Raw genomic sequence first — 14,962 nt, forward strand, 5'->3', positions numbered from 1 at the left:
ATTCAAAGTTAAAAACTACTACACATTAAACCACTAACATCTTAAAGACAAAGTGCTCTGTATTTAAATCTTAGATTGTCATGGAAACTCTGTTTAATCTCCTTTTTCAAACCCATGAAGCCTTACTCTGACAAAACTTTGACATTTCTTTCACTCTGCTGATTGCGGGCTTTTAAGATATGAGTAGGATTGGAGAATGAAAATAACCATCAACATGAACAGAACTGTAGATTACAGGCTCACCTGCATCCAGAACTCGCCCGGGCCTGTCACTGCAGAGCGTCCCACCTCAACAAAGAAGAAGTTTTCTGAATGGCCACAGCGTCTCACGTTCATCAGCTGCAGCACCACGGCGGCAGCATCAGAGTTGAGCTTCACAAAGTTCACCGTCTTGTCGGTCAGGCAAAGGCGGTAGATGCCAACCAGGTTCTTGGCCTGACCCAGGCCTTTGGGCCATACCTTTACCTGCCATACCTCTTTGAATGCTGGTCCAGGATTAGGCACTCCGTAGTCTCCTGCACCGCTGCCGTCATTAGGATTCTTACCTAGAGGGACCGAACGGGGACAGAGTGAGATTAAAAGGTTACTGGGATGAAAACAAAGAGAAAAATAAGAGATTAAACTATTAAAGTGAGGATTTATGAAGAGCACTGGGAAGTACAGCTGTTGCAACAAAGGACTGACATGACTTTGATGCACCTGTAAATAAAAGAAACAACTGATAAAATCTCTATTATACGCCTGTTAGTTGAGAGCAAGCTGTCTTTATTATGTAAGCTGTGCTGTGGCCGAGCTTTCCATATATTTCTAAAACAGATCCAAGTATAAACTGGGCACGCACTGGCTTGTGAGACCGGATCATTGTACCTGCAGGCTCCATGCCTGTGGTCTCATTTATCAGCTACACAGGCATCCTGACACACAGAGGCACACATACTACCAGTGTGGGAAAATTAAACTCTTGACAACTGAAGCTGAACATAAGAATGAAGACTATGGAAAGGGAAAAAAAACAGCTCTGTGGAAAAAAAGAGAAGTGACTTGGAAAATGCTTAATAAGAAATGCTTCACCAAAACAAACAATGCAAATCACTGGCAGGAATCCTAACGGCACACCCTTAACAGCTATTTTCTCAAGCGGAACTGACAATAAAAACTGGCTTTGTAAACTAATAAATTGAAGTTTCTTTAAGCAGAAGCACAGGCAGCACATTCACCCTTTGTGTTAAGTGTGCTGTAGTCAGATACCAGAGGCCTACTGAAGCCAAAACACAAGAGAAAACGGTCCAAAGTGATATCTGATCCTAAGTTAGTAGGGGCCAAACAAAGGCATGGGACTTATCTAACCACCTAATATTTGTCTGACTATTATCCCAGGAAAGTACCTTAATACTACGTTGTACTGCAAATCATTGTTAGCGGCTAGTGACACTACCTTTGAATATATGACAGATTTACATCTAAGCTCATTTATATCCACACACAAAAGACGTCAACATCTGTTGACTAGCACGGATTATAGGAACAACATTATGTGAGTCATGTTTAGGGTGGATTTCGTATTCTTCTCCAGGGAACCACCCTAAAAAGTTCCTGAAACTTATTTTCACATGTCCCACGTTTCTGAGATACCTCTGTTATGTTGCCAGTTTGGATATGTCTGAGCATGATAACCATCTATGACACAAACTCAATCAAACTAATGACAAGGCTAAAGAAACAGACCTCAACATCAGAACTCACCTGTTCCCTTGAATGGAACAGGATGTTCTTTGTGCATTTATAGTGAGCTTAAGCACCTGCCTTATTAGCCTACCACATCTGGCATACTGAAGGAGACGACATATTGAAATAAGGAAAGTTCTATTTTTGAAAGGGTTATCTCATTGAAACCACTGGTTTGCTATATATTATATACATATATATATCTGCTGATGTTCCAACAAAGCCAATGTTCAAATTTGTTCTCTGGAATTATTTTATCGTCTGATTTACTTTTAGTTCACCATCAGTTAGTCGTATTTACACAGTTCTTCTAATTTATAAATTTTAGCTAGCTAGAATCTTTAGCCATTTACCCACGATGTTTAGCTAACAATTTGTTTAGCCAAATGTATTTTTAGCTGTTAGCTTCATCTTAAGTTAATCATTTTGGACTTTTTAAGTCAGAATTTTAGATAAAATATATAACATATATAGATATATTTATACAATAAAAAACACTGGTTTTAAACATTAATGGTCAAAGAGGCACTATATTGATATAATACTGCAAACTGCAAAGATTTTACGCAGACAAAGCAAAATGTTTTTGATTTCAATAAGCACAAGAGAGAAATAATTAAGGAGTCCTGACCGATCTTCTCTCCAAGTTAGTAATTTTGATAATTACGATCAGTTCACCAAGTCGCAGCTGTTGAGCCACACGATTTAATTAATGCACACAACTCTCTTCTTGTGGAGATGCACCTGTGGATCCTGAGAAGCTTCAAACTGAAGCAGCTGGAAGGAACAAACACAACTTCAGCTTCAGTAAAAGCTGCATTTAGTGGTGAGTCTCTGTTTAACAACCTCTTATACACAAATGTCTGTTTAATGGCCAGTGCTGGTGCTAAAATATAGAAGAAGCCTCATGTCTAAAAGGAAAAAAGCTCTTTAACCCAACTATTTTTCTGCACAAAGGATTAGTGTTGATTTGTGCACTTATTTTACTGTCAATTCCAACTGATTATCCATTAGCTTTTGATTTTGATTCATGTACCTCTAGCAACTGTATAAGAGCCCACAGAGTGCTTATTGGTGGTAATCACTGCCTTAAGCTATAGTTTTGATCCAATAATGCAATATTATCACAATACTTTACCCACAATATGATATTACAAGTATTGCAATAATATACATTGTAATTTATCACTTTTTTAAAAGTGCAAATCACATCTTCAAAGTTAAACATTATCTTGTTTTATTAAAAGACATAAAATTATCTCACTCCAGTTATTTTGTTGTTGCAAAAAGGTCAGACTGGCAATTCAATGCAGCCCGTTTCTGATAATGCAACAATTAACTAATTAATCGATGTTCACATGTCGGCTTCTGTCTACATATACAGAAATTCACTTTTAACTTTTATATTTGTGCTCAGCAACCTTCCTGTCCCACAGGAACATAACCTGAATGCATTCAGCTCACAGCAAGTTGAGTCAAGTCTTCTCGAGTTGTGCTCATTGACAGGGACTCATTCAGGCTGATATGGCTGCATTTATAAATTAGACAGAAATTATCTGCAAACCTTCAACAATCTCTCTGAGAGAGATTGCAGTCAGTCCAAGTAAGATGGCAACTGTCTGCAGAAAGGTTGTCTCCATGGTTGTGAGTGTGAAACACCCGCAAGTCTGGGCAAACATTTAGTCAAAAGTTGCAATCGGTTATAGAATGTGAAAAAAATTCATTACAATCGGTTTTTTATTTTTATTTTTTGGCGATGAAGGAGGTCTTTATCCTTTTTTTACTGATGCGACTGAGCTATTAGCTTGCTCGGAATAAGAAAGCACCTTTGTCAAGCTGTGTTTGTCCGCTGTTGGACAGTTTTTCAGTTTAGCCAATTTAATGTAAGTTTGCTTTTCTAACATTATATCAGAAAGATGGTACAGACAATGAACCCCCAGAGCGTTTATATGCACCTAATAAAAAAAAAAATCTGCATTTGATGTCCCCGGATTAATATAATATCACCATGCAAAACAAAGTTTTGCATGATCACAAGTTTTACAGTTTCACTATTGTTACGTACACAATCTCAGGGCTGGTGACTTCTCCGACTTTCTGAGGTAAAAATCTGTCTGTTCCACTTGAAAATTCCACCTTCGAAGTTCAAATTTCCAACAGAAGAATGACCATGTTTTACACAGATTCCCTAGTTCAATTCCAAGAGGAGACACAAACCCCTTCGGGGTTTTGTCACATTGCACATCTGGTGTAAAGAAAGGGACAAAAAACCTGACAGATCAAACATGTGGAGCAGCCTCATTTGAATGAGGAACAGCCCAAAGTAGGTTTTCTATGGACGCTTCATTCTGTTTCCCCAAGCATCTGCTGGTTGAAAAGAAAAACCAACAAAAAAAAAAAAAAACAATCCTAAAATGACAACCACATGTAGACCGGGACCCTCAGCATGCACAGCGAACATCACGTAACTGAGCTTCCGTTATGCAAACTGTTTTTCCAGATCCCAATCCCAAAACAGCTTTACATGCGATTGCACAAGAGGGAGAGGTCTGACGTGTCTCGCCGCGTCTCCGTCCACTCTTCTTACCCAAAATTGGAGGATCGCTCACGACTTGAAAGAGACCTAGAATAGATGTTTTGTTGAAAGCCAGTGAAGCTGCGGCTTCGCGGCTGTGTGTGTGTGTTTGTGTGTGTGTGTTTGTGGCACTCCCCCTATATTAGATGACTCACTCAAGGCCATGCACGGCTGTTTTCATGTGCTGCTTTTCTCTCAGTGTGTGAATGAGCGCGAGGACCTCTGTGCAAGAAGTCCTTTTTGCTTCCTCGATTTAGATTTACAACAGGAAGAGACGGTTTTGGGACTTTTCAGCGGGGACCTATGGAATGAGGGACTACAGGAAATTGCAAGGAGATATAAGAGTGTCATTAAGAAAGGGGGTTAAAAAAAAGAGCGTTATTCAAAGTTTATTTCGGGATTGCTTTGCCTAAAAGAATCTAATTACAGGCTTATTTCAAAATTCTTTTTTTCCCCTGATCTCTGAGAGTGACTCAGATTGCAGTGCAGCACGATCCTTAAAGAGTATCTTTTTCTTTTCAAGAACCCATTTAAAATGTCTCGGGGAGAGTGTGAGCGTGTTGTTTGTTTTGAATAAAGCAAAGCCTTAAACCTCAGCTGTGCCCTCAACAGCACTTACACAAACACCCTTTATCTCAAGGCCGCTCTGGCTGTGTACTCTAATCGACAACCCTCAAAAAAATAAAAACCCTTAAAGTATTTTAAAAGTTTTTTTTCCTGGAGTTCTACAGATTTGCAGGTGGATTCACACCTATGAAGCATTACAGCGCTGTATAAAGTATGAATCGCCCCCCTCGGCTTTCCTCTCGAGTATCTTTATGGCTGTTTGGTGTTTGTCGGAAAGAAAGCGGGGCATGGAATGTTTATCAGTCGGTCAGCTTCCGTGCAGCACAACGCCCCTATACTACATAATGAACCCTCAGAAAAACACCCACACAGAGTTGGAGATAATCTAAGGACCTAAGCCGGATGCACATGAAAACACCTGGAGGTAATGAACCATCCGCGTGAAACCTGCTGGTTGAATACGGGCAACACACACACACACACACACACAGAAACACTCTGACAACCTTGTCCCAACCTTCACAGATCATGCATCGTGCATATTTATTCGCAGTTTGAGGTGAAGATAACGTACACTGGCTTATTCACGCACCGCTTGTTTAGTCCACGTCCGCGGTGAGCACACACTGGAAGCCTGAAGCCTGGAGAGTGGGAGCCTGCGCGGGCAACACTGGCGCCTATTCACGCCGATTTATTTGCTACGCTTGAGCTGGCTCCCTCGAGATCACAGGTTGACCATAAAGAGGCCATAATCCAAGCTAATTTACTCAACTGCAATTTCAGTTACGAGTTGTTGGCACTGAGGGGAAACTTGCTTTCCTATAGCCTTTTGTGCTACGGGGGTTGTGAAGGGGTGAAGGAGGTGCCATATTTAGCCTCAAAGGCCGTTACATCCCTTGACAGCACCTCACTGAGTGGCGGGCTCATCACTGTCGTGGTTACCCCCAAAATCCTGGGGACTTGGCTGCAGCAATGCAGAAGTCCAGATACAATCAAGCAGTGACCATCTACGAAAAAATGCTTGAATTTGCAGCTAAAACTTAGTTAGCTAATGCCGCCTGTAAATCAGGGGAAATTAGCTGGCTGGCTCTCATTGGGTCCTATTTCAAATTTCTGACCTCACTGCCCTAGCACACTGTGCTGTAGGGCCACAAAAGACTGATGAGGCCACAGAGACTGGTGAGGGTAAAAACCCCCTCCATCTCAGCTACCGTGCCGCCCAGATCCACCCACGCTCACTTACCAGTGTACCAGCTCAGATAGATGGGAGACAGCTGTGTACATTTTATCCCCGCACGTATTTGTGAGAGACGAGAGCCACCCGGCAGTGAAAACAGTTGGTCTAATCTCTGGCTGACATGTGTACCCGTTTTCCTCTTTTCTAACCTCTCCACTTCATCCATTTCAAGCATCTGCAATCCCCCTCCTGCCCAACCCTCCTCACCCCACCCATCTCTCTAGGCCCACACTTGGGGGGCAACACCAGCATCCGCCCGGAGCTAGTTTCACATGTGGTCTCGGTTAGACAGGAGAGCGCACAGACGTACATGCATGGCTGCCTGAAATTATCGGTGACGCATTTAAGGTTCGCCGTTCCGACGGGACACGCAAGAAAGCTGCAAGAAACCCACCAAGCTGGCATCCGCCTCGGACTTTATTGGTCAGCGAGGCTCTGGGTTACTAAACTTTGTGTCGCACAGACCAAAATGAGACTGTGCGGAAAGAATTTTTAACAATACACAATGGGTTTGGGTTTTTATTTTTATTTGTTTACTTTGTTTTGTTGTTGGGGTTTTTTGTCTTTTTTTTAACATTTCCAAAGTGGATAACTTGTATTTTAGGAATAAATCACTACAAAGCGCAGACCAATGCTCTGAAAACATCAGGAGGAGGAATATGGTAACAGCAGCTCGTTAAAAAACACTGACTAAAAGCTTCTGCAACCTGCATTTGTAATCGTAGACTTATCAGTGCTGCTCGTGTTGCTTATGCTGATTAGCTACAGGAAGGTGTGGTGGTAACCGCCTGGTTAAAGCATGCTAATCTATAAAAAGCTTTTACCATCTTCTTTCCGCTGCTAGTTTTAGGCGTCGCCACAGTGGATCATCTCCATCCATCTCCCTCTATCCCTACCATCCTCTGACACACCAACCCTCTGCATGTCCTCCTTCACTACATCCATGAACCTCCTCCTTGTCTCACTCTTTTCCTCCAGCTTCAGCGTCCTTCCCATCCCTCTTCCCATCCACTTCTCTAGCTTTATCTCGAACCTGCTCGATCTGAGCGCGCCCTCAAAGCTGTAACAAGACCAAAAAAGAATCAGAATAACAGAGTTTACTTTTAGTTCACGATCCAAGTGTTGATGCCTGTGGTCAAAGTTATACCTCATACACAGATAAGGTATAACGAAAGGAAAAGCTTGTCATATGACTCACACCCAAATGCTGCTTACGTTTTTGTATGTTTTTTGTATATTTTTTTTTATAACAAGCACTGGCACAGGGCGGGTTCACTGTGATCCATTCACTGCTGCTACATGTATATGTTACTACAGGAACAGCATGGCACTAATTAAGGTTTTTGTTTACTACCACTGTTTCTAAAGCATCCCCCATGTGCGTGATGAATATCAACCCATGAACTTCCTGACCCCCAATATAACAACGTTAATGGGATACTATCGAGCAACATTAATCAGTGAGGCCTGCTATAAAAGGTTCCTATGCATTTAAAGCCACGCACGCTCCACACATCGGCACTTATTGATTGATGGTGCTGTTGCTGCTGGCCTCGCTTTGCTGTCAGTCAAAGAGAGCTCAGCTCCAAGCTGGCCAGCGGACACAACGGACACAGCAGATTGCTCAAGGCCGACTCTGACTCACATCCATGACGTTTTACAAGCTGCAGCATCGCTACAAACCAGATCCGGTCAGGCTGCAGCTCACCGAGTTAAAGAAATTACAAAGGGTTACTGTGCATCTAGTCGTTACGCAGGAGAAATACTCTGTGGCAGCTCAGCACGAGCAAAAGAAAGAGACGGACATGGTGGCACTTGGAAAAAAGTTCAATTAGCACACAGCCTCTACTGTGCAAACGTCGGCCAACCCTCGAGACAATAATTACCACCTAATTGGGGAGATGAGCAGTGTTTAAGCACGGCTTAACAGTTAATCGGTCGGCTCAGCGAACCAGCGGCGAGATCCAGATCTCTGAGGCCGGAGCAGCTGAACGACACTCCGAGATAAAAACAGCCTGACGGGGAGATTTGACTTCTAATTCCGACTCAGAGGGACGTCACAAAGGACGGTTCACTCAAAAACACAAGTTCTCCTCAAACCTACAGCGTGACTTACAGAAAGTAGGAAACACCTGCTGTATTCTTGGACTACGTTCAAAAATAAATGGCTAATAAGAGAAAACACAGAATAAAAGACAACCAGAACCAGACCAAAAAGATCAAAAGTGATTAAGTAAATTATTTAAATGACTCATTTATTGAGTCATTAAAAAAATGATTTGACATATTTTGCTGTTAAATACTCAACTAATAGTCAAAATGAATATTAATCATTAGTTAATACAGTGTGACACTTTTTTCTCCTTATATTAATTTATCTTTGTAATAATCATCCAATTATTTTATTTGTTATTCATTTTCAGGGTTTATTTATGCTGCTATTTATATAATTAGTTTACCTTTACAATTGAATTAAAATTTACATTTCTTTTTAATTCATTTACATCATATGTTTATTTATTTATTTTTTTAAATAAACTTTTTGATCCGATACATTGGCAGTTTCTGTCCTCCACAGACATAAAGTGAAGTCTATCAAATGGTCAAAGGGCCCATCAAACACATTTAGTCTCATATGAAACATAAATAAGCAAACTGCTTCTCTGCGGATGCTGCAGGCAGGAACAGATCCTCCCTGCTCCGAATGTTTCCGACTGATCTTCTGCGTTTCAGAATCAGGACTAAATCAGAGACTGTCAGTCAGTCTGCTTTAATCTCTGTTTATGTTGGCACATTTAAACGTGTGTGTGTGTGTTTGTAGATGGTGCGTCTCTCTTGTTCGGTGCTGATCGCTACGAATCTTGGACTTCATCATAGTGTTTACCGAGGCCGACTACAGCTCCCAAGGGCCGCGTTCTGCCCGGCGCACGGCGACTGAGGGTCGCGCCTCCGCTCCGTTTCATCAAGGTTAAACCTTTACACACTCGACTGCCTCCTAATAGTTGAGCAAATAGCTGCCCTGAAGCCTAATACTGTACGCGCTGCCTGAAAGGGTCTTACTGGAATCAGCTGAATAAATAAGTGGGATCCTGCCCAGCGTGGCAGCTGGCTTGTGTTTAATTACCACCAGCCTGTGCGCAATATTGAACTGTTCCTGGTCGGCTTTAGGTAGTTTTCCCAGGCCTAGAGAGGAAGCAGAAACTGTACAACAGCAAGGACATCCGCGGTTTTAATCGTGCTTTCACTGCACGCACGCTGCAATCTCCAGCCTTTGCAGCCGGGGATATGTGGAACTACACAGGTATCACATTGAGGGCATGGTTCTGTGGAAGCTAGTGAGGCAGACAGTGCAGCATCTCTTGGCTCAGCTTCAGCTTCAACTTTTCTCTAGGCTGGGATTGTTCTCCCAGCCTGGAGGGGTGGGGGGTGGGTTGTCACTGTGGGTAGGCGAGGCTGTAGAGCAGGGAGGTGCGAGCGAGACTTGAAACTGTGCATGGGGTGCACATACCAAAGCAGGCCGAGAATCCTTACAGAGTTGCGTGCAGCAACATCTTAGTAAACGCCTGGATCATGCATGCATATGTGCACGTGTGTGTGTGTGTGTGTGTGTGTGTGTGTGTGGGGCCTCATTTTTTTTCTAGAAGAGTAGAAACTGTGTATAGGCTGCAGCACATACCACAAGAGCGTTGGAGTTTACACTGCAGCCAGCCGCAGACTTTTTTTTTTTACCCCATTGTCAGCGAGGGAAATTTACACAAGAAACCCAGCACTCTGGGAAAACAAAGGAAGGAGACAAGCAGCCACCGAGGGATCAGTCATTTCAAAGGCTGTTCGTGATGATGCTCGAGCCAGAGGCTCGTCGGGACACTTTGGATTTCTTGGAAGATGGCGCGCAGGCCATGAAATGGGATTTTCTGTACATGTGACCACGCGAGCACCTGTAGATTGGATTAAATGTTAGAGGCTAGACAGGAGGAGTGCACGTCCAGTCACTTTCCCCATCATGAGGAGCGGCTTACACCTGCAGACATGTGACATTATAAAACTCCTCTGGCTCCAAATAAAAAGTGGACTATCACAAAAATAAAGTTTGTCCTCGTTTATTTCTGTGCTCTCCCCCAGCCCCTACATCAATCAGCTGATTTATGTAACCCAGCAGCAGGTCCTGTGCAAGGAGAAGCACCTTGAACTGTTATCATCCACGATTGCATCATGTGTCCCTGGTTGCCTATCTGCTCTCTCAGAGCCAGGAAGGCTGAACAGGTGATCTGGAGTTGCTGTGCTCACAGCTGTAGCTGTAACAGCTGTGTTTACACAGCAGCTGATAGACAAGACTTGAGAAAAACCCACAGGGATTACTGTTTTTTTCACCCCCGGGGTAGGCCTACTTGAGGCCATTTGGGACAAACCTACTGCTTGATCAGCTGGATGGGACGCATCAGGGCTGCTCACTCCTTACCCATCAAATCAGAAGATGGATTTCAAAGTTTAATGACTTAGCAGTTGGATACTAATGTACTTCTCTTTCCGACAGATTTTTGGGGACGTGTTCCTCCTGCTCTGAGATCAATGCCTGATGTAATACAGAGCAGTGTCAGCAGAAAGCAAAGCAGAGTAAACAAGAGGGCAGGGTGTGTTTGAGCAGTAAACTCGGGACAGGGAGGCCAAGCTCGTACTCAGCTGAGGCCTACTCATTGACACTCTCCCCCTACCGAAAGAAGTGTGCTGGACAACAAGGAACAAACTCCTAGCCTGACACCAGCGTTGTAAGAAGTGCTGGAGGATACAAACCCCACCGCGCGGCTCAGAGGCGCACGTTTACGCAAACCACGGTCAGAGGCTTTAAAAGGTGCACACATGAACCTCAACCGGCCTGAAACGAGCAATGAAAGGACAACTGTGTCGTGTTGACACTGCAGTCTGTGAGGGCTTGGGAAGAATCCTTAAACTGCGTAATAAAACACGTCCCGGTCCACAGTGCGCTCCTTCCGCGCTACTCTGCACGCATTGCCACGTTTCTCCTCTCGTGCAAAGCCCCAAACACACCAGTGTGTGTGTGTGTGTGTGTGTGTGTGTGTGTGTGTGTGTGTGTGTGTGTGTGTGTGTGTGTGTGTGTGCATGTGCATGCAGGAAAGCGTGCATGTGTGCGTGTTTGTGTGCAAATGTGCTTCTCTTACTCCTGCACTGCAGCTCCACCATGGCCTGGTACCACTCGTCTTGGTCCGCCTCGTTCTCCGCGGCCACGGCGAAGCTCTCTGCCCGGGTGTACAGCACGATCATATGCTTGTTCTTGGAGTCGGCCCGCTTGTTAATGTTGAAGCAGGTCTCCAGCGCTACCACTTTCTTCGGGACGGGGGCCTTGCCCCGGAATTTCTTCTCGCTCTCGTAGTACTCCAGGCGGGCCGGACCGCGCTCCGAGGCGGCGCGGAGCACGAAGTACCGCCGGTGCATGGACTTGTGCTTGCGGAGGTAGCCGCTCTTCCGCACGTCCTCGTGGCTGTGCTGCTCGCCCGCTTGGCTCTCCATGACACCCTCCGATCTCTCTCCTCCTCTCTCTCTTTACTTTAAACCCCCACGTGAAAAACCAGCGCGACTTCTTCTCGTTTTCCTCGTCGGTGTTTGTGCGAGTTCAGCGAGCTGATCCAAACATCCCCCGGCTCCTCTCCTCTGCCTCTCTCCCCCACACCGGCGCTGGCATGTGAGAGAAGAGTCAGAGGTCGGTTTGGGGTTGCTGCAACTGCGAGTCCCGGAGCTTAAATCTGAACCCGTGTTTGTTTATGACCGCCGGGTCGCTTCTTTCTCTGGAGGAGGAGGGGGTCGATTTTTGCCCAGCGCACGGAGCAAAACAAGTTCTTTCAGGCGCACACAGAGGAGCACATGCGGCGGAGCTCCCCCTGCTCTCCACTACTACTACTACTACTACTATTACTACTGCTGCTGCTGTGAGTGTTTCCAAGCGCCGTCCGGTAGGTTTAATCCCAATTACTGCACATCGCAGTGCGCGGAGCCCATCCTGCTGCACGCGGTCTCTGTGCGTGTCCCCCCACCCCTGCCTCGCTCGGCTCTGCTGTGGTTTCTCTGGCGCGGAGCAGCTACCGTGGAGCAGGACTGTCACTCAGCGCTCTGCTGGTACTTTTGATCGCGATGCGTTCAAGGACTTCATCACAGCTCTGATAGCAGAGCTCCACCTCTTCCCCCTCTCACACACCACCACCAAGCCCCTTAAGTGAGCTAGAGCCCGATTTAAGGACAGCCCGTTTCGTTAATAAAGACTGGAGACAGCTGCTGAATAAAAATAAATAAAAACAGTGAGTTATAAACTGATTTTCCTGTCACTGAGTGAAATAAGTATTTGATTCCCTGTAATTCAGCCAGTATCTTGGCTAGATTGGCTGTGTGCCCATGTGGCACAAAGATTACAGATACTACTGATCTCGCTCCGTTAAGTGTATAAAGTGCAACTGTCCAGAGACTCAACCTCTCCACCACTGTGGGACTCTCTCGGGACAGACCAAAGAGCTGTCAAAGGACATTAGGGGAAAGACTGTAGACCTGCAAGACCATCAGGTAACAGTTGCTCCAAGCAGTAAGAATAACTAACTAACTAACCTAAATTAAATAATAAAATATATTACAAAGTTATCAAATATAACCAAATAGTTCTAATAGATAATAATAGAATAGATAGCACTAATTATTAACATGTATAACACAAATTAATTCTATGGTTGACACTTATCTTGAAATGCATGGTCAAGAAGGCATGTGTACAGCCCCATCTTCAATTTGCCAACGAACATATAAATGATTCAGAGAAGGCCTGACAGAAGGTGCTGTGGTCAGCTCTTTGGTATCAACTCAACCTGAGATGTTTGGAGGAAGAAAAATGCTGAGTGTGAACCAAAGAACATTCAGGCACGGAGGTGGAAACATTATGGTTTGGGCTGTTTTTCTGCTAAGGGTAGAGGACGACTTCACCACACTGAGGGTCAAATGGACAGAGCCGTGTGCTGTAAAATGTTGGATGAGAAAAGAGAACAAAGGAGCAGTTAAAGAAGAAGAACATTAAGTTCATAGAGTAACCAAGCCAGTCGCCACACCTCAGTCCTACAGAGAATCTGTGGAGGAATCTCAACGTTCAAGTTGCCAAGCATCAGCCACAAAACCAGAAGGATTTAGAGTTTCTGTAAAAAGAGGAGTGGGCCAAAATACTGAGCTCTGTGCAAATCAAGAAATGACTTACTGCTGTGCTTACCAACAAGGGTTTCTCCACCAAGACCTACGTCATGTTTTACTTGGTTTTACCCAGTTGATTAAATAATTATAACTTTTGTGTTAAGTGTTTTTTTGCCCAGTGTAAACAAACTGAAGTCATCTAGGCCTCCTCCGCCCCGGGGGCCTGGTTTTTGTGCTTGGTTGCGTCATGTTTGTGAAACACATTTGTTTTTTAAGAACACACCATGTCAGCACAAAGATAAAAACAAGACGTTGGCTCCAGATCAGATAACATGACCGGTCTAACATGTCGACATTTGACTTAAGCAGCACAATCTTCTTAAAACAGCTGCAGTTTCATCAAGATTGGGGGCAATTAAGTTTTTCCCTTCAATAATACAGTCGCTAATTCTTGTGCAATTAAAGACTTAAGTAGGCTTCAGCCAAACTTGCAGACTTACTGGGTCCTTTGTAAATGGTGCTTCATTTAAGTACAGAGGAAACCAAACTGTAACACACAATATGTCACGGTCCTGGGTCAGTGACTGACCCGTTCAGACTCCCGTCTCCGCTGGAGGGTCCGAGGGGCCCGTCCAGCCTCTTGCCTCGTCAGCTGGGGGTCCGGGAGGACCCAGCCAGCACATCCTCATGTCTGCTGACGGTTCTGGCGTCCACCGCCTGCAACCTGGCGTCCACCGCCTGCAACCTCAACATCCACGCCGCCTGCCTCATCGGCATCAGCTTCTGCTTCCGCCTCGCCTGGTCCGGCCTCTGAGCCTTCGTCCTCCACGCCTGGTCCGGCCTCCGAGCCTTCGTCCTCCACGCCTGGTCCGGCCTCGCCTGGTCCGGCCTCCGAGCCTTTGTCCTCCACGCCTGGTCCAGCGGTTGTTACACCCCCGTCCAAGGTAGGTCCAGCACCTCGGCATCGTCGGCCAGTTTCTGAGCCTCTAGCCGGACGTCATCGCCGTTGTGGGCGGCCCCCAGACCGCCTGAGTCGCCGCCGTTGCCTTCCGCACGGCCGGCCTCCACACCAGCTCTGTCACCTGTGCCACCCACCTGGTCGGCCCTCCCTTGTCTCGTCAGTTCTGATTTCTCCCAGCTGTGCTCTCCTTCTGTGTCTCATTCCCCTCGTTACTTCCCAGTGTATTTAAACCCTGTGTTTCTCTGAGTCAGTGTCGCGTCGTCCCTCTTGCTGTGTGGGTCGCCCTGTGAGTTTTAGTTTGTTGTTTCCCAGTTTAGTTTAGTTTGTTTTTTCCTGCCAGCCAATAAAGCTGTGACTTTGAGTTAACACCTTGAGTCTGAGCGCCTGCCTGCCACACTGCACTCCTTGATACAATAAATATTATAATTCTCTCCAACTGTTCTTATTAACAAGGCTGTTTTATGAATGGACGATTCATTGGCCATTAAGACTTGGAGCTATTTCTTCATGCTGCTCAAAAAATGAAGGAAACACTTAAACAGTGAAACATTCAAATTGAAAATCTTTACCAATACACAGAGGTCATTTACTGAGAACAAAAGGATGTAACAACACTCAGCACTTCGTGCTCAACCAAAATCACCAACCATCTGAGTGCTGGTTTAAAAAAAAAAGGTGCAATTTCCAAATCACTATTAAATTATTATTATTTTTGCCAAGA

The 14,962-nt window shown here is 44.9% G+C and overlaps 1 protein-coding gene across 3 annotated transcripts in view; it reads right to left on the reverse strand.

The window, feature by feature from the left end:
• Positions 1-12,739, reverse strand: part of LOC146521917 (insulin receptor substrate 1-B) — a 51,353-nt gene extending 38,614 nt beyond the window's left edge. For 2 of the 3 annotated variants that reach the window (XR_014871782.1, XM_085147667.1), the window contains exons 1-2: positions 11,282-12,739; positions 244-545 (exon numbers count right to left, since the gene is read on the reverse strand). Coding sequence is in view for 2 of the 3 variants with exons in the window: in XM_085147667.1 (XP_085003793.1) it covers positions 244-545; positions 11,282-11,630 (651 nt within the window). In the remaining variant the exon portion in view is untranslated. The remainder of the gene's footprint in view (positions 1-243; positions 546-11,281) is intronic. The other variant, XM_085147676.1, reaches the window with a different exon arrangement.
• Between the last annotated feature and the right edge of the window lie 2,223 nt (positions 12,740-14,962).

This window comes from Neolamprologus multifasciatus, chromosome 3, assembly GCF_963576455.1.
Source record: "Neolamprologus multifasciatus chromosome 3, fNeoMul1.2, whole genome shotgun sequence".
Lineage (NCBI taxonomy): Eukaryota > Metazoa > Chordata > Actinopteri > Cichliformes > Cichlidae > Neolamprologus > Neolamprologus multifasciatus.